This window comes from Heptranchias perlo, chromosome 23, assembly GCF_035084215.1.
Source record: "Heptranchias perlo isolate sHepPer1 chromosome 23, sHepPer1.hap1, whole genome shotgun sequence".
NCBI lineage: Eukaryota > Metazoa > Chordata > Chondrichthyes > Hexanchiformes > Hexanchidae > Heptranchias > Heptranchias perlo.
The window spans coordinates 44,056,252-44,077,165 of NC_090347.1; the positions used below are offsets into that span (position 1 = coordinate 44,056,252).

The 20,914-nt window shown below is 47.4% G+C and overlaps 1 protein-coding gene across 1 annotated transcript in view; it reads left to right on the top strand.

Annotated features, from left to right (window-relative positions):
- Positions 1 to 20,914, top strand: part of itgb4 (integrin, beta 4) — a 136,798-nt gene that overhangs the window by 80,735 nt on the left and 35,149 nt on the right. The window contains 6 exon segments of the mRNA XM_068004453.1: positions 1,845 to 1,984; positions 2,694 to 2,871; positions 7,019 to 7,158; positions 11,154 to 11,331; positions 14,971 to 15,108; positions 17,763 to 17,945. Coding sequence (XP_067860554.1) covers positions 1,845 to 1,984; positions 2,694 to 2,871; positions 7,019 to 7,158; positions 11,154 to 11,331; positions 14,971 to 15,108; positions 17,763 to 17,945 — 957 coding nt within the window.

Consider the following 20,914-nt stretch of genomic DNA (forward strand, 5'->3'; position numbering starts at 1 on the left):
CACACAAACACCTACATGCACACACACACAAACATCTACATGCACACACACACACACGCACCTACATGCACACACACACACACACCTACATGCACACACACCTACATGCACACACACACCTACATGCACACACACACACACCTACATGCACACACACACACGCACCTACATGCACACAAACACCTACATGCACACACACACAAACATCTACATGCACACACACACACACACACCTACATGCACACACACACACGCACCTACATGCACACACACACAAGCACCTACATGCACACATACCTAGATGCACATACATGCACTTACATGCACACGTGCACCTACATGCACATACACACATGCACCTACATACACACGCACCTACAAGCACGCACACACGTACAGCATGCATACCCAATTGCATGCACACACACTCATTCTCTTTCCATCAGGGGGACTCGCTCCCTCCCGAGCCGTAAGGTGCTGTGGCCAACTTCGTGTTCCTACTGCCACCCTGGTCTGGGATTGAACCTGAGAGCTTCTCCAAGCTGCTCCCAGACTTACCCACCTCAGCGATCGTCAAGGGAAGATGGCTGAATTACACTTTATGTTACACTAACTGTAACTCAAGACTCAAGCTGACTAAACCTGTGCAATATTGTACCTGTTCAGGGGGAATCTGAGGGACCCAGTAGAGCAAGAGCTCCCTCTCTGGCTGTCTTTATATGGTACCGGCTCCTGACCCTCGGGTCTCACGCACTGAGCTGTGACTACAGGTTAAACTTCCCTGGTGTGTCACAGTCGGAAGCTGAGGAGCCCTGTTTGGGATCATCCCCATGGATGGCCAGGCAAGTTTTCTTCGGGATTGTCACTACGCAAAACCCACCAATTGGGTGTCGTTGGGTCGACCATCTCGTTAGAGGTTCCTTTTATTGAATCAGTTAATGAGACTTTTGCCACGTGTGTGAGTTAATGTGCTGCACAGATTGAGGGATGTCAGTACTGGGAATCGAACATTTTCTCAAACAATCCGAGGGCAGGTACAGCACGGGTTAGATACAGAGTAAAGCTCACTCTACATTACCATGTGTACGCGCATGTGTGTTTGTGTGTGTGCTGTGCGTTTACATGCATGTGCATGTGTACGCATGCATGTGCGTGCATGTATACTTGCGTGTGTACCAGCATGTGTGTGTACCCGCATGTGTGTGCACCTGCACGCATGTACCTGCACTTGGGTTTATGCATGTGTGTGTATCTGCATGTGTGTGTACCTGCACACGTGTACATGCGCATGTGCATGCGTGTATGTGCGTGTGTGCACATGTGTATACATGTGTCTATATGTACATGCACATGTATGTGTGTACCCACACCTGTGTGTACCCGCATGTGTGTATGTGCACACGTGTACCTGCGTGTATGTGCGTGTGTGTACGCGCGCATGTGTGTACATGTGTGTGTGTGCTGCATATATGTACGTGCATATGTGTATGGGCATGTGTTTTTACCTGTGTGTATGCGTACCTGCATGGGTGTGTACCTGCATGTATGTGCCCCCGTGTGTGTGCCCACGCGTGTGCGTGCACCTGCATGTGTGTGTGTACCAGTGTGTATGTCTATCTGCGGGGCTTTTTGCTCTCCACAGAATTGGATGTATTTAGTTGTGTTCTTTCATAGTGCACCAATCGGGGGAGGGGAGACATTCGTAAGGACATGGACAAAATTAGTGGGTGCTTCACAGAGTGAGAAACCCACTGAGTCATTCTTCTATAATCAGGTGGCTGACTGACTCGAAGGGTGAGACCCCGTGGTTATTTATTAACGCATCCTTGTGTCTAATGTTACAGCGAAGCAAATGATGAATCTCAATGAATCCATACTACTTCCGCTTAACTCCCCACCTCTAAATGTGAAAGCTCATGCGATCGACAGCAAGAGGATCCGGGTGAATTGGAGCCCGCCCATGGGTGAACCATCAGGATATAAGGTAAGACTGAGCACCCCCCAGGGGTACCTGACCCACCGGCTCAGGACACTGCCCACCAAATCCCGCATAAGCTTAGACAGTGTCAACGCTGTCAACACTTTAGATGCTCATCAATATTCAGTATTAAAAACAAAATCCCGGGAGACATTGGATTCTTCCAGGTGAATAAACCAAAGGTAAAACAACAAGGATGGGGCAGGGAGCAAGGGAGAGACCCGGGCCTGGCATAGAACACGTGGGCACGGAGAACTGGAACCCAAGCAAAACTGTATATTACACACAGAGCTGCTGGGTGGGATAACCAGCTGGGGGGGATAACTAACTGGGGGGATAACTAACTGGGGGGATAACTAACTGGGGGGATAACCAGCTGGGTGGGATAACTAACAGGGGGGATAACTAACTGGGGGGATAACTACCTGGGGGGGATAACCAGCTGGGCAGGATAACCAGCTGGGTGGGATAATAACTGGGCAGGATAACCAGATGGGCAGGGTAACCAGCTGGGCAGGGTAACCAGCTGGGTGGGATAACTAACTGGGTGGGATAACTAACTGGGCAGAATAACCAGCTGGGTGGGGTAACTAACTGGGGGGATAACTAACTGGGCAGGATAACCAGCTGGGTGGGATAACCAGCTGGGCAGGATAACTAACTGGGCAATATAACTAACTGGGCTGATACCCATGCTTCCCTTGTTTTTGTCCAGCTGAAGTACTGGCCTGAAGATGATGAGTTCGCCTCTCAGGTCATAGACACAAAGAATACTTCTGCCGAGCTCACCAATCTCTACCCGGGCTGCGACTATGCAATGGACGTGCTCGCCTACAACGCTATGGGCTCTGGTCCTCGCTCTGACATCACTCGCTGCCGCACTCTGGATGACTGTAAGTCAGTTTTGAGCTCCATCAGTAGGTGTTGTGGGATGGGTCTGAGCTCTGCCCCTGTACTGGGAGCAGTGCCCCTGAGGGCAGAGGATTGTCTACATGTCTCTCATTATTCCAACCGACCTCTGATCTTTAGCTCCATTTTTTAATCATGTTTTTATTTGTTGACATTCTCGACCTCACTGCCTCCTCTGGAAGATTACCTTTTTGTTTTTTAGGGTACAGTAGTGTAGTGGTTAGGTTACTGGGCTAGTAACCCATAGGCCTGGACTAATAATCCAGTAGAACGTGTGTTCAGATCCCACCATAGCAGGCTGGAGCAGGGTTTGGCTTGTGGGACCCTGTACTAACATTCGACATTTTTCCTAGACAACAATACTAAATATACCGACTTAATCTGTGGTCAGACCCAGAAACATACGATCAAGAAAAGGTGCGTTTGCAATAATCTGTAAATAATTGACCGAATGATAATTGACAGATAACACGAGTAAATGACATCGAATGATTATAAAGGTCTTGAAACACTCATGTTATTTCAGTACATGAGACGTGTGACAACTCATTAACTAGATTTTCGTGCTTTAGCTACAACGAGGTCTTGTATAGTCGAGTGGTACTTACAGTCTGTAAGAACTGAATTTCCCCTTCTCCTTTTCCCACCCCGGTCATGACTGTGGGAGGGTGCATGGGGAGGGTGAGAAGATGAGTGCCAAGATTGGAACTCACTGCCGGCCGCTGTGTGTCTCCTGGATTACAACTCTTAGCAATGACTCACACTCATTGTCCCACGCTCACTCACTGACACACACTCTCACACTCACTCACTGACACACACTCTCACACTCACTCACTGACACACTCTCTCACATTCTCTCACACTCACTCACTGACACATTCTCTCACACTCACTCACTGACACACACTCTCACACTCACTCACTGACACACACTCTCACACTCACTCACTGACACACTCTCTCACATTCTCTCACACTCACTCACTGACACACACTCTCACACTCACTCACTGACACACACTCTCACACTCACTCACTGACACACACTCTCACATTCTCTCACACTCACTCATTAACACACACTCTCACACTCACTCACTGACACACTCTCTCACATTCTCTCACACTCACTCACTGATACACACTCTCACACTCACTCACTGACACACACTCTCACATTCTCTCACACTCACTCACTGACACACACTCTCACGTTCTCTCACACTCACTCACTGACACACACTCTCACGTTCTCTCACACTCACTCACTGACACACACTCTCACACTCACTCACTGACACACTCTCTCACATTCTCTCACACTCACTCACTGACACACACTCACGTTCTCTCACACTCACTCACTGACACACACTCTCACACTCACTCACACACACTCTCACACTCACTCACTGACACAGACTCTCATGTTCTCTCACACTCACTCACTGACACACACTCTAATGTTCTCTCACACTCACTCACTGACACACACTCTCACACACTCACTGACACACACTCTCACATTCTCTCACACTCACTCACTGACACACTCTCACACTCACTCACTGACACACTCTCTCACATTCTCTCACACTCACTCACTGACACACATTCTCACACTCACATTCTCTCACACTCACTCACTGACACACACTCTCACATTCTCTCATGCTCACTCACTGACACACTCTCTCACACTCACTGACACACTCTCACACTCACTCACTGACACACTCTCTCACATTCTCTCACACTCACTCACTGACACACACTCTCATGTTCTCTCACACTCTCACTGACACACACTCTCACACTCACTCACTGACACACACTCTCACACTCACTCACTGACACACACTCACGTTTTCTCACACTCACTCACTGACACACTCTCATATTCACTCACACTCACTCACTGACACACACTCACATTCACTCACACTCACACTCCCCTGCTCTCTCACTGACACACACTCTCTCATGTTCACTCACACTCGCTCACACTCATTCTCCCACACTCACTCATTGACACACACTCTCTCATGTTCACACACTCACTCACTGACACACCGATTGCTTGTGTTACACTGTTCTAACTTCGCCCCTGATGGCACTTTGAGAATTTGAATTCAGTTTTTAAAAATCTGAAAATAAAAAGCTGGCACCAGTAAAAGTGACCATGAAGCTGTCTGATTGTTGTAAAAACCCATCTGGTTCACTGCTGTCCTTTAGGGAAGGAAACCTGCCGTCCTTACCCAGTCTGGGTCTATATGTGACTCCAGTCCCACACCAATGTGCTTGACTCTTACCTGCCCTCTGAAGTGGTCAAGCAAACCCACTTAGTTGTATTAAAACTGCTACAAAGACACCAGCGGTTCAAGAAAGCCCACCATCACCTTCTCAGGGCAACCAGGGATGGGCAATAAATGCCGGCCTTGCCGAGAATGAATATTCAGGGCTGTTTAGGAGCAGTCATCTTTTCTGATATTGTTTTTGCTCAGGTGGGCTTGGATAGATGAGAGGTTATACAACCTCTCTTGTAAAAGAGGGTTTAAAATTTCAGGTGTGGGCACTGGGTCAGGACTGGGACTCCTCCAACCTCTTCGCCTCACCACCTCCCTCCCTTTCAAAAACCTCCTCAAGACCTGTTCCTTTGTCTTTGTGTCCATCCCTCGATTGTTCTCCCTCTGTTCACTTTGAGATGCCTTCCTGTAGTTGAGGAGAAATACAAGCCGCTGCTAAAAGAACACCTAAGAGAAAGACTCGCATTTATATAGCGCCTTTCACAACCTCACGTCCTGTTGTAATGGAGGAAATGCGGCAATGAGGTAATGACCAGATAATCTGTTTTAGTGATGTTGGTTGAGGGATAAATATTGGCCAGGACACTGGGGAGAACTCCCCTGCTCTTCTTCGAAATAGAGCCATGGAATCTTTTACATCCACCTGAGAGGGCAGGCATGGCCTCAGTTTAATGTCTCACCTGAAAGACGGCACCTCCGACATTGCAGCACTCCCTCAGTACTGCACTGAGAGTGTCAGCCTTGATTTCATACTCAAGTATCTGGAGTGAAACTTGAACCCATAACGTTCGTGACTCAGAGGTGAGAGTGCTTCCAACTGAGCCACGGCTGACACTAGAACATGAAACAAGTGCCAATGTCTCCAAGGTCTGTCGGTTTCTCTCCTGGTGTGGCCACCAGCTTATGCGCAGTGACCTGAGTTATCCTGAGGGTGTGTGTGCATACGGTGCTGTCTCTTCTGCTTCAAATGGAAGTGGAGAACAATTCATGGGGACATAGATAAAAATGGTGCAAACTCCACGGTAGCAGGAAAGGTTTGCTCCCCATCGAGCCATACTTCTACAGTCTGCAGTTGGAGCAAGCAATTAGGAAGGCAAATGGTATGTTGGCCTTTATTACAAGAGGATTTGAGTACAGGAGTAAAGATATCTTACTGCAATTATCTAGGGCCCTTGGTGAGACCACACCTGGACTATTGTGTACAATTTTGGTCTCCTTACCTAAGAAAAGATATACTTGCCATAGAGGGAGTGCAAAGAAGGTTCACCAGACTGATTCCTGGGATGGCAGGATTGTCGTATGAGGAGAGATTGAGTAGACTCGGCCTGTATTCTCTGGAGTTTAGAAGAATGAGAGGTGATCTCATTGAAACATACAAAATTATTATAGGGCTCGACAGGGTAGATGCGGGGAGGATGTTTCCCCTGGCTGGGGAGTCTGGAACCAGGGGTCACAGTCTCAGAATAAGGGGCAGGCCATTTAGGACTGAGATGAGGAGAAATTTCTTCACTCAGAGGGTGGCGAATCTTTGGAATTCTCTACCCCAGAGGGCTGTGGAGGCTCAGTCATTGAGTACATTCAAAACAGAGATCGATAGATTTCTAGATATTAAAGGCATCAAGGGATACGGGGATGGTGCGGGAAAATGGCGTTGAGGTCGAAGATCAGCCATGATCTATTGAACGGCGGAGCAGGCTCGAGGGGTCAGATGGCCTACTCCTACTCCTATTTCTTATGATCTTATGTTCAGTCAGTGGACACACTGGCAAGTTCAAAAAAATCAAGGTCTTTTGGTAACATCTCCTGGTCTCTGACATTACAGTAAATCAAGCAATGATTCCCCTCAAGCAAGCTGCCATCTCCATTGACTCACCACCCACCAGTGTCAAAGCTCAGCCAATCGACAGCAAGAGAATCCACATGAATTGGATCCCGCCTCCCGGCCGGCCATCTGGATACAAGGTAAGGGATCACCGTCAGCAGCAAGGCTATTGGTCAGGGTGTAAGCAGCAAGGCTATTGGTCAGGGTGTAAGCAGCAAGGCTATTGGTCAGGGTGTGAGCAGCAAGACTATTGGTCAGGGTGTAAGCAGCAAGGCTACTGGTCAGGGTGTGAGCAGCAAGGCTATTGGTCAGGGTGTGAGCAGCAAGGCTATTGGTCAGGGTGTGAGCACGCAGTACCAGCCTCAAAGAGACTGTTGGGGAATACTAGAGAGAGCAGCTGGGAACTATTGGGGGGGGGGGGGGAAATCGATAAGGCCTATTATTGGGCGCGGGTAGCGCGATCCATTATTAACCCGCGCCCAATGGCCCCTACGCAGGCAGGATGGGACTTTCATCAGGCTTGAGGAATTACCGGCAATCAGCGTTGGAAATCAGCATTGACATGAGGATTCAATGCAATTTTCACTTTCCACCAGCAGGAGAGCCCCAATCTCTTAAAGGGAAGATGTCTTTTAAAATCTCTTAAAGGTAGCTGGTACCTGTTATTTGCTAAGAATAACAGTCTACTATCTGCACGGACTCTGAACGGAGATCAGACATCGCACATGCAAAACACAGATGCGGGTTCCATCCCTATGTTCACACATTGATGAGTTATGTTAAAACATTGAATAAAGGTTGCACACTACTAAATCCCACATCCTCCAATCTGCATGCCAGACCTCACCAATCTGCTGACCTGAGTTTGTACCAGGCCTGCGAGAGTGCGTCCACCAAGGTTCTCTGATGATGCACTAGAGACCTTGGTGAAAGAGGCGAACAGAAGGAGAGACATCCAATATCCGCAGTTGGGGGTGGGGGGGTGGGGGCAAGAGGCCCTCCAGACATATGCCCAAAAGGCAGTGGGAGGCAGCGGGGGATGAAGTCAGTGCCAGGCACATAGCATCATGACCATGGATGCAGTGCAGGAAGAAGTTCAATGCTTTGACACAAGGTGAGTGGGCTTAATTGTTAAGCAGCATCTCCTACCAACTGCACCACTAGCCGCATCCACTGCTCCACACACTACGCCCCCATCACCCACCTACCAATAAACTCTTTCCATCAGTACTCAACTTGGCAATTAGATGCTTCCTCTCACCCTTACAAACTACCACTGTTGCAAGCCGCCCACCCACAACTCACAGGCCACACACACTGGCAGCTATTCAACCATGATGGGCACATCATCCAGACCATGTCTCGCTTTCTTGCAGGCGAAGGTGGCACATAACAGGAGGCAGCAAGTGGCCGTGGCATTTAGCCCCTTGAGCCTGTTCCTCTATTCAGAGATCATGGTTGGTCTGTGACCTAACTCCATACACCCGCCTTAGCCCCATATTCCTTGGTTCACAGAAATCTATCAATTTCAGATTTAGAATTCACAATTGAGCTAGCATCAACTGCCATTTGCAGAAGAGCGTTCCAAACTTCTCCCACCCTTAGCGTATAGAAGCATTTCCTAACTTCACCCCTGCACGTCCTGGCTCTAATTTTTAGGCTATGTCCCCGTGTCCTAGTATCAAAGTATGGGAGACCTCCAAAAACAGTAATAAATGCAAGAGCAGACAGAAGCAATAATCCAGCAACTAACCTGTAAATCCTGCACAGTCCCTTTAAATAGCGCTGGTGGGGGTCCTCCAGGCATTCTAAGATATGTTCAGATGGTCGGGGTTAAGACAGTGCGTTGAGTTGAGCATTAAGTCCCAAAATGGTGTCTATCACTTTAAATCAACGTTGCACACTGATTGTAACCATTTTCTCCTTACTTCACTTGTTGCCGGCGTTCGGTATTTGCACATACGCCACTACCTATACCAAGATGGCATCCTGCACACGCCACACTGAAAACGTGCATGCGCAGCCATGACGCCATCTTGGCACTTCAAGAGGCCGCGTAGCGCCGAAACAACGGGCTCTACACAACCCAATTTCTAGCCCAGTGTCTTCTGAAGAGACCATACATAGTATCAGTAGATAGCTGTGGTACTGAGCTGTGACCTTTTCAGATCTGGGGAAGTCCAAATCTAGGGGCCATAAATATAAGATAGTCATCAATAAATCCATTAAGAATTCAGGAGAAATTTCTTTACCCAGAGAGTGGTTAGAATGTGGAACTCACTGCTATTGAGTAGACTAGGCCTGTATTCTCTAGAGTTTAGAAGAATGAGAGGTGATCTCATTGAAACATACAAAATTCTTACAGGGCTCGACAGGGTAGATGCAGGGAGAACCAGGGGTCACAGTCTCAGGATACGGGGTAGTCCATTTAGGACTGAGATGAGGAGAAATTTCTTCACTCAGAGGGTGGTGAATCTTTGGAATTCTCGCCCCTCAGAGGGCTGTGGAGGCTCAGTCATTGGGATATGGGGATGGTGCAGAAAAATGACGTTGAGGTAGAAGATCAGCCATGATCTTGTGAATGGCGGAGCAGGCTCGAGGGGCCGGATGGCCTACTTCTGCTCCTATTTCTTATGTTCTTATGTTCATACAAGGAGTAGTTGAGGCGAATAGTACAGATGCATTTAAGGAAAACCTTGATAAACAGGAAGGAGAAAGGAATAGAAGGAAATGCTGATAGGATTAGATGAAGAGGGGTGGGTGGAGGCTTGCGGGGAGCATAAAAACACTGGCATAGACAATTCGGGCCGAATGGCCTGTTACTGTGCTGAACAGTCTATGTAGATGCAAAGCCTTCGCTTATAGATTCATTAGAGGAAATGATTCTCACAGACAACACGTGTGGCGGTGATGCGAGGGCTGTGGGTAACCTCACGTTACAGTTGCTGAGTTCAGTAGCAACCTTCGATTGTCCGAACTTCCTGTGACAATAATACGGTAATTATACCGTCAGCTGCACACCCTTACCTCATATCTCTTTCAAGACTTCCAAAGACTTGCTGTCTCTGTGGTACCAGTGGGTGAAAGCTCCATGATTGGCCTCAGGCTGTCTACTTACATCTTACAGAAAAGGTAAATATATCACTGTAAGGTGGATAGATTGATCTACCAGAAGGTTAGAACTACATTTTTTAAAAATTCATTCTTGGGATAGGGGCATTACTGGCATCTATTGCCCATCCCTAGATGTCCTTGACAAGTTGGCTTGAGTGTCTTGTTAGGCCACTTCAGAACAAAGTTAAGAGTCAACCTGGAGTTAATTGAAGTCACATATAGGCCAGACCGGGTAAGGACGGCAGATTTCTTTCTCTGAAGGACATTACTGAACCAGTTGGGTTTTTACGACAAATCCAACAGTTTCATGGTCATTTTTACTGATACCAGTTTTTTATTTTGAGATTTGTTAAACTAAATTCAAATTCTCAAACTGTGGGATTTGAACTCACGCTCTCTGGATTATTAGTCCAGGCCTCTGGATTACTAGCCCAGTAACAAAACCACCACACTACCATAATCCACATAGTTACAGAACAGAAAACTACCTTTAATGACACCAACCTGTACCTTGACAGTCTGAGCTTAATGTTGACATTTCCCAGATACTGCTGTGTTTCGACCTCAAAACGGACTCCAGACACAACCCCGTATAGCGTGGCCTCTGTGACAGAGACCTTTACCGGGAATTTCCCCAGGGGGCCGTAAATTTGGCGGAAACCCCATTCAGGCCGAACTTCCACCAAAGTTAGAGTGGTTGAGTGGGAGACGCTCCGAGGAAATTCCCGCCGACGGTCACTCTTCTGGTTGTATCCCTTGAAAGGGCAAAATGTGAAGGGCTATGGGGAAAGAGTGAGGGAGTGGGGCTGTTTGGATAGCTCTACCAAAGAGCTGGCACAGGTACGATGGACCAAATGGCCTCCTTCTGTGCTGTATCCTTCTACGATTCTATGAGTTTGCCCTGGCCATGTGAACAGTTTGATTAATGCTGCGTCCGTTTGAATGTCAACAACGGTCAATGCCATTATCCCAGGGAAGCTGGATGGATCCGGTGAAGTAACCAGGACTCCTTCTTGTGCAGGTAACCTATTGGATTGAAGGGGATGAGAATTCTTCTCAGGTCATAAACACAACCGCGCCCTCTGCCGAACTCACCAATCTCTACCCGTACTGTGACTACGAGATGAACGTCCTTGCCTACAACGCTCTGGGTGCTGGTCCTCGCTCTGAGGTCGTTAAGTGTCTCACACCGGAAGATTGTAAGTTACCTCTGAACGATATTAAGAAAGTAAGAACTTGCATTTTTGCAGCGCCTTTCACGATCTCAGGACCTCCCAAAGCGCTTTCCAGTCAATGAAGCACTTTTGAAGTGTAGTCACTGTTGTAATATAAGAAACGTGGCAGCCAATTTGCGCACAGCAAGATCCCACAAACAACAGTGTGAAAATAACCAGATAATCTGTTTTAGTGGTGTTGGTTGAGGGATAGATATTGGCCAGAACACCGGGGAGAACTCCCCTGCTCTTACATAGGAACAGGAGAAGGCCGTTCAGCCCTTTGAGCCTGATACTCCGTTCAGTTAGATCATGGCTGATCTGTGTCTTAACTCCATTTACCCGCCTTGGTTCCTTAACCCTTAATACCCTTGCCCAACAAAAATCTATCAATCTCAGTTTTGAAATTTTCAATTGACCCCCAGCATCCACAACCTTTTGGGGGGAGGGAGTTCCAGATTTCCACTCTTCTTTGTGTGACATCACCTCTGAACGGCCTTCTTTGAAATAGTACCGTGGGATCTTTTACGTCCAATTGAGAGGGCAGACATCTCATCCAAAAGATAAAACTAGCCCCGATACCGCTCTTGTTCTTTGCCTGTATAGAGTCCCGAAATTACACGGAGGTTTAGGTGGGAGACGAGCGGAGAAGCAGTTTCCGGGAGTTTCCTCAGTGCCTCTGATGGGTGGAGTGGAGGTGGGGGTGGGGCCAGGGGCTGGGCCTTCCTAAGACAGGAGTTGCTGCTCCTCCACCCTCCACCGGAGTGGAGACCCCGCGTTAGTGCAGTGGCCAGCACGCCAAGTGCGTGGAGGTGTACAGATCTCCATAATTGTCCATGTCATAGAGTCATAGAGTCATAGAGTTATACAGCACGGATAGAGGCCCTTCGGCCCATCGTGTCCGCGCCGGCCATCAGCCCTGTCTACTCTAATCCCATATTCCAGCATTTGGTCCGTAGCCTTGTATGCTATGGCATTTCAAGTGCTCATCCAAATGCTTCTTGAATGTTGTGAGGGTTCCTGCCTCCACAACCCTTTCAGGCAGTGAGTTCCAGACTCCAACCACCCTCTGGGTGAAAAAGTTCTTTCTCAAATCCCCTCTAAACCTCCCGCCTTTTACCTTGAATCTATGTCCCCTTGTTATAGAACCCTCAACGAAGGGAAAAAGCTCCTTAGTATCCATCCTATCTGTGCCCCTCATAATTTTGTACACCTCAATCATGTTCCCCCTCAGCCTCCTCTGCTCCAAGGAAAACAAACCCAATCTTCCCAGTCTCTCTTCATAGCTGAAGCGCTCCAGCCCTGGTAACATCCTGATGAATCTCCTCTGCACCCTCTCCAAAGCGATCACATCCTTCCTGTAGTGTGGCGACCAGAACTGCACACAGTACTCCAGCTGTGGCCTAACCAGTGTTTTATACAGCTCCATCATAACCTCCTTGCTCTTATATTCTCTGCCTCGGCTAATAAAGGCAAGTATCCCATATGCCTTCTTTACCACCTTATCTACCTGTTCCGCCGCCTTCAGGGATCTGTGAACTTGCACACCAAGATCCCTCTGACCCTCTGTCTTGCCTAGGGTCCTCCCATTCATTGTGTATTCCCTTGCCTTGTTAGTCCCTCCAAAGTGCATCACCTCGCACTTTTCCAGGTTAAATCGAACCCTTTGGCGGGATCCAGGCCTGGCAAGCAGCTTGGACCCCCAAAGGGTTCGATTTAAGAAAGTTCTTTACCAGATCTTTGCTCAGAGGGACAATAAGAGGATTGTCGAGGTCAGGTGGGAAGCTACCTGGGAACCCCCCTCCCCGCCCCCCACTCTGATGGGTATGGAGCAGGCGGGCCCAAGAGATTTGCCCGTAATGGTGCTTGTGGCCGCCTGCCCCATGCTAATGAGTTGTCCTTTAGCTAACCCACCCACCCTAACTCCAGTGGGGTCAGTGCCTCTGAGAGAGAGATTAATGGTGTTGAGATGGATGAATTCATCAGCCTCCCATCCCCCCAAACCTCTCCCTCCGCATAAACTCTCCTACCCATCTCCCGAGGCCTCCCTAGTCCCATAGTCTCGAACATTGACAAGACGTCTCCGACCACTTCTTTGTATCTCTCACCACCAAGAAGTCTCTCCGTGCCTTAACCCCATCCACCCCCTGGAAAACACTCTCTCCCATGTTGCTTACAATAGCACTTTCAAACACCCATCTGCTGAGCCTTTAGCCCTCCATTAGATCTCTGTGGCCGTCGATGTGCTTCGCCGTTCCCTCACCTCCAGCTTCGATGTTCTCATTCCCAGCAAAATCCTCCGCACCCCCAACTCCTGGTGTAGCCCCATCCATTGCCAGATCTGGCTTGCCCACATCAAGCTCTACCGGGTCTGGCTCTCCCTCTACCAAAACTGTCCACTGCTCCAGGATCATCCTGGAATGCAAAGATAATTCCCCGGCTTCTTTACTCCACTACCAACAGTCAACTTCCTCTCCCCTGCTCCCTCCACCCGCACCTCCAACAAGTGAGAGGAGTTCATGGATTTCTTTATCACCATGTTAGAGATTATCCATTCAGCTGCTTCCTTCCTTCCCCTTACCCACTAGGCCAAACTCCACCCTACTCCCCCTACCACTCTTAACAATGAGTCCTCAATCGCTCTCTCTCTCTCTCTCCTTTACCTCCATACCCTCTCCAAGCTCATCCATCAAATCTAATTACTGATCCCTGCTAATGGAATGTCAGCCTTTATAATTAGAGGGCTAGAATATAAAGGGGAGGAAGTTTTGCTACAGCTATACAAAGCCCTGGTTAGACCACATCTGGAATACTGTGTACAGTTCTGGGCATCACAACTTAGAAAGGATATATTGGCCTTGGAAGGAGTGCAGCGCAGATTCACCAGAATGTTACCAGGGCTCCAAGGGTTAGATTATGAGGAGAGATTACATAAACTAGGCTTGTATTCCCTGGAATATAGGAGATTATGGGGTGATTTGATTGAGGTTTTTAGGATTTTGAAAGAAATTAATAGGGTAGATACTTTTTCCGCTGGTGGGGGAGTCTGGGGCAAAGGGACATAACCCTAAAATCAGAGCCAGGCCATTCAGGAGGGAAGTTAGAAAACACTTCTTCACACAAAGGGTGGTTGAAGTGTGGAACTCTCTCCCACAAAAAGCAGTAGATGCGAGCTCAATTTTAAATCTGAGATCGATAGATTTTTGCTAGCCAAGGGTATTAAGGGATATGGAGCCAAGGTGGGTAAATGGAGTTAGGATACAGATCAGCCATGATCTCATTGAGTGGTGGAACAGGCTTAAGGGGCTGAATGGCCTGCTCCTGTTCATATGTATGTTCCTCAACCCCACTAAACTGCTGACCACCCAACTTCCCTTCCTGGGCCCCATGCTATCTATTGTAAATGGTTCCCTCTCCCCAGGTGCTGTTCCTTCCATTTCAAAATCATTGTCGTCATCCCCCATTCCCCCCCGCCCCAATCAAAAAACCCGCCTCTCTGTTGTCTCTAACTATTATTGGTGGCCATGCTTTCAGCTAGCATACCAGAATGTGACTGAGGTAACTTTCTGTCGATGCTCCCAGTGAACTCTGAGGAACACTAACAATCTTGTTCTCTCTTCTTAGTACCAAACGAGCCGGGAAGGTTGGCGTTCAATGTAATTTCACCAACAGTAACACAACTGAGCTGGGCCGAGCCTTCAGAAGCCAACGGGCAGATCGTAGAGTATGAAGTGTCATATACAGTGGTGACTGATGAGAATAGTGAGTACCCCTCACGGCAGAAAAACACTCCTGACAGATATTGCCACACACTCTGCCTCGCTCACTGTCTATCCAACCCCCAACCCAGATTTCACTTACCCGAGGGCCGCTTAGACACTAGCTCCGGCTCGATCTTGGTCTCCTCTCCACCAGCTCCATTGTGATGAGGCCTGAGGCCCAATATCGGGGGCACCTTTGGCGTCATCATTCCGGAACAGGGTGTTCACCACCCACCCCCCCCGCAACTCCTGCATGCCAAATGTGAGCATGCCTGAATTTCTAGACCAGAGCCTGTTACTTCAAGTGCATAAGAACACAAGAAATAGGAGCAGGAGTAGGCCATACGGCCCCTCGAGCCTGCTCTGCCATTCAATATGGCTGATCTTCGACCTCAACTCCACTTTCCCGCCCGATGCCCGATCCCCGTATCCCTTGATTCCGTAGTGTCCAAAAATCTATCGATCTCAGTCTTGAATATACTCCATGACTGAGCATCCACAGCCCTCTGGGGTAGAGAATTCCAAAGATTCACAATCCTCTGAGTAAAGAAGTTTCTCCTCATCTCAGTCCTAAATGTCCGACCCCTTATCCTGAGACTATGTCCCCTAGTTCTAGACTCTCCAGCCAGGGGAAACAGCCACTCAGCATCTACCCTGTCAAGCCCTCTCAGAATCTTATATGTTTCAATGAGCTCACCTCTCATTCTACTAAACTCCGGACAGTATAGGGCCATTCCACTCAATCTTTCCTCATAGGACAACCCTCTCATCCCAGGAATTAATTTAGTGAACCTCCGTTGCACTGCCTCTAAGGCAAGTATATCCTTCCTTAGGTAAGGAGACCAAAACTGTACACAGTACTCCGGGTGTGGTCTCACCAAAGCACTGTACAATTGCAACAAGATTTCCTTACTCTTGTACTCCAACCCCCTTTCAATAAAGGCCAACATACCACTTGCCTTCCTAATTGCTCGCTATACCTGCATGTTAACTTTCTGTGTTTCGTGTACAAGGACACCCAAATCCCTCTGAACACCAACATTTAATAGTTTCTCACCATTTAAAAAATATTCTGTTTTTCTATTCTTCCTATCAAAGTGAATAACCTCACATTTCCCCACATTATACTCCATCTGCCACCTTCTTGCCCACTCACTTAACCTGTCTATATCCCTTTGCAGACTCTGTGTGTCCTCCTCACAAGGCTTTGTGTCATCAGCAAACTTGGATACATTACATTTGGTCCCTTCATCTAAGTCATTAAATAGATTGTAAATAGCTGAGGCCCAAGCACTGATCCTTGCGGCACCCCACTAGTTACAGCCTGCCAACCTGAAAATGACCTGTTTATTCCTACTCTCTGTTTTCTGTCCGTTAACCAATCCTCTATCCATGCTAATATATTACCCCCATACCCCATGAGCCCTTATCTTGTGTAACAACCTTTTGTGTGGCACCTTATCAAATGCCTTTTGAAAATCCAAACATACTACATCAACTGGTTCCCCCTTATATACCCTGCTAGTTACATCCTCAAAAAACTCTAGTAGATTTGTCAAACACGATTTCCCTTTCATAAAACCATGTTGAGTCTGCCTAATCATATTATGATTTTCTAAGTGCCCCGTCATCACGTCCTTAATAATAGATTCTAGCATTTTCCCTACTACTGATGTCAGGCTAACTGGCCTGTAGTTCCCTGTTTTCTCTCTCTCTCCTTTCTTGAATAGCGGGGTTACATTTGCTACCTTCCAATCCACTGGGACCATTCTAGAATCTAGAGAATTTTGGAAGATCAAAACCAATGCATCCACTATCTCTGCAGCCACCTCTTTTAGAACCCACAGATGTAGGCCATCAGGTCCAGGGGATTCATCAGCTTTTAGTCCCATTAATTTCTCCAGTACTTTTTCTCTACTGATATTAATTACTTTAAATTCCTCCCTCTTATTAGCCCCTTGGTTCCCCACTATTTCTGGTGTGTTTTTTGTGTCTTCTACTGTGAAGACAGATACAAAATATTTGTTTAACGTCTCTGCCATTTCCTGATTCCCCATTATAATTTCTCCTGTCTCAACCTTTAAGGGACCCACGTTTACTTTCGCTAATCTCTTCCTTTTTACATACTTGTAGCTCTTATAATCCACTTTTATATTTCTTGCTAGTTTACTTTCATATTCTATTTTCTCCCCTTTATCAATTTTTTGATCATCCTTTGCTGGTTTCTAAAACTCTCCCAATCCTCAGGCTTACTCCTCTTCTTCGCAACATTATAAGCCTCTTCTTTTAATCTAATGCTATCCTTAACTTCTTTAGTTAGCCGCAGATGGATCACTTTTCCTGTGGAGTTTTTATTCCTCAATTTCGTTGTATATTCGTTGAGAATATTGAAATATTTCTTTGAATGTTCGCCATTGCTTATCGACCGTCATATCTTTTAATCTAATTTCCCAATCTACCTTAGCCAACTCGCCCCTCATACCTCTGTAATTGGCTTTTTTTAAGTTTCGGACTTTGTGGTGAGTGGTTCTGGGCGTTGTGCACTTTAATTGAATGTCATATTTTACAGATAGTGCTGTGCACCTGAGCAAGAGGCAAGGTTAGTGAGTTTGTGTTTCTGATAGGTTTTGTGTGCTGTTTACGTGTTTCTGACAGAACCCATTGGACCCAAAAAGACGGTGAAAATCAATAAACCAAAGAAGAGGATGGTAATGATCGAAAATCTGAAAGAAGAACTGCCGTATCGGTACACGGTGCGAGCAAAGAACGGTGCAGGTTGGGGACCGATCCGAGAAGCCACAATGAATCTTTCAACACAGCCAAAACGACCGATGTCCAGTAAGTGAAGTGTCACGGAGATCACACGGCAAGCATCAGAGAGAGCGTTAAGCACACGGTCTGGGAGTTAGCAGAGAGAGTCTGGGAGTTAGCAGACACAGGGGGGAATCACCTGGTACATAAGGCCATACGGAAAATGACGGACAGGGAAAGACCCACTGGTCCATCCAGCCTGTCCCATATAATTGTGATATCTTGTGCATCACAATACAGACACTCCCTACCCCACCAGGAAGTCATGTAATCTCCCGGGAGAGGCAATAAAAACAGATTTAAAAATCCAGGGAAATTAGAGGGGGGGAAATAGAAAATTCCTCTCCGACCCCTGCTTTAGACAATCAAAACTCGTCCAGGAGATCACTCTGCCCCGATAATTCTATGCATTACATTACCTACCTTTTGAAGGAGGTGATCTCCGCCCCAGTCAGAAACAGGTCCAGCTCTCACTTCAAGGAATTCAATGAATCAGTGTCCACCGCACGAGTCGGCAGCCTGTTCCAGAGGTCCACTATTCTCTGGGAAAAGAGGAACCTTCTGACGTCCAACCTAGTTCTGCTCTTACATAACTTGAGAGTGTGAACCCATCTCACCTCTAACCTCCGACCACTCCCTCTCACGACCTTTGCCCCTTACGCTGACGGAAGCGGAGTTCACCTGGCAGAACAACGTCTGAGGTGCTCAGTCTACACACACCCCCACCCGGAGACCCCCCCCCCGACCCCCGTTTACAGACCCCTCTACGCATAGCAAGCGTAAAAGACATGAGCTGTGAGGGCCGATTGGAGGAGCATTAACTCGACGGCCAAGAGTTAATGGAGAAAAACCTCTTTGAGGGACTCAAGATACCGAGTGGGATAGATAAGGGAATATAACTGCAAAATAGGTCAGCAAAGTGCAGCCACAGGATATAAATTTAAACGAGAGTAAAAAGTAAACTTTAGAACTAATTTAGCAAGATCATCTTTACTCAAAGAGTGAGAGGCAAAGACCATTGAGGTTATTCAAACTGCAACGAGATGCAGTGACAGGAATCAAGGATTCTCCCTGTACTGCCCCATTGTTTAGCCGCGGTGATCCGATGCTGGAAATGTGCGTAAGTGCGTGAGGTTGCCGAGGTTGCGACCCAATGTGATTTTTTGGTGGCCGGGACCAGCGGTAGAAATAGTCAATTGCACACTGGCGGGCGCCCCATTTTAATATTATCGGGGGGGGGGCGTACAGATCAGCCATGATCTAATTGAATGGCAGAACAGGCCCGAGGGGCTGAATGGCCTACCCCTGTTCCTGTGTCCTGTTGACCTAGCTTGCAGATTGCCTGTTAGAAAAAACGTCCATTTCAATTGGCCATCCAGGGTTGATAGGCAATAGTAAGTAGCCTGGAGGTCATGGAAAGGATACAGTGATATAAAGGGAAGGATATTTTAGCCATTTTTAATATTTATTTTCTTGTTGGCACTTATGTTCTCATGGTCCTGGTACCAAATCAGGTAAATTATTTATTCACTAACTCCCACCCCCAGCAGCACTATTAACATCAATGGGTTTCCCAATAGGAACACCTCTATCTGATACCTTTGGACGAAGAGAGGTCCTACAGGGGGATGCTAGGCAGGTCCGGCTGTATGAGGTGCTCTTTATCCACCCGCTTATACCCGCACATCTACATCTGCGGACAGAGGTGAACATACTTCACTTTGCCAGGCAATGAGTGTAGGCAGAGGCTCCCATGCCCAAAGGGAGCAGGGGCAACAGACCCCAGTGGCATCACTAAGAGATTTGAATGCCTGACTGACTAATGTTGAAAACTTCCTCGGAAGCATCCCAATCACAGCACGTCCTGCTTTACATGGTACTGCATGAAAGAAGTCATGCCAGGATAGTCAAGAGCAAGCATAAACTGAATGGCCATACCCACCAAGATGCTACAACCCATTCTTCAGCCCCTGGCATCCATCTGGCAATTGGCACCTGTCTTCTCAGGGTCTGGGACAGCAGAGGGGTTAACGCAGAGCTGTACCATGTGATGCAAGGACACCTGTGGCCACCTTGTGGAATAAGCTGGCACATCTAGTGACAGGTTGTAACTAGTGGGGTGCTGCAAGGATCAGTGCTTGGGCCTCAGCTGTTTACAATATATATCAATGACTTAGATGAAGGGACCGAGTGTAATGTATCCAGGTTTGCTGGCTTGTGGGAAAGTAAGCTGTGAGGAGGACGCAAAGTGTCTGCAAAGGGATATATATAGGTTAAGTGAGTGGGTGAGAAGGTGGCAGATGGAGTATAATGTGGGGAAATGTGAAATTATCCACTTTGGTAAGAAGAATAGAAAAGCAGAATTTTTTTTTAAAAGGTGAGAGACTAAGAAATGTTGGTATTCAGAGGGAGTTGAGTGTCTTTGTACATGAATCTCAGAAAGTTAACATGCAGGTACAGCAAGCAATTAGGAAGGCAAATTGTATGTTAGCCTTTATTGTAAGGGGGTTGGAGTATAAGTGCAATTATATGGGGCTCTGGTGAGACCTCACCTGGAGTACCGTGTACAGTTTTGGTCTCTTAATCTAAGGAAGGATATACTTGCCTTAGAGGCGGTGCAATGGAGGTTCACTAGATTGATTCCTGGGATGAGAGGGTTGTCCTATGAGGAGAGATTGAGTAGAATGGGTCTATATTCTCTGGAGTTTAGAAGAATGAGAGGTGATCTCATTGAAATGTATAAAATTCTTAGAGGGCTTGACAGGATAGATGCTGAGAGGCTGTTTCCCCTGGCTGGAGAGTGTAGAACTAGGGGTCATAATCTGAAGATAAGGGGTCGGCCATTTAGGAGCAAGAAAAGGAAAAATTTCTTCACTCAGAGGGTTGTGAATCTTTGGAATTCTCTACCCCAGAGGGCTGTGGATGCTCAGTCGTTGAATATATTCAAGTCTGAAATCGATCGATTTTGGACTGTAGGGGAATCAAGGGATCTGGGG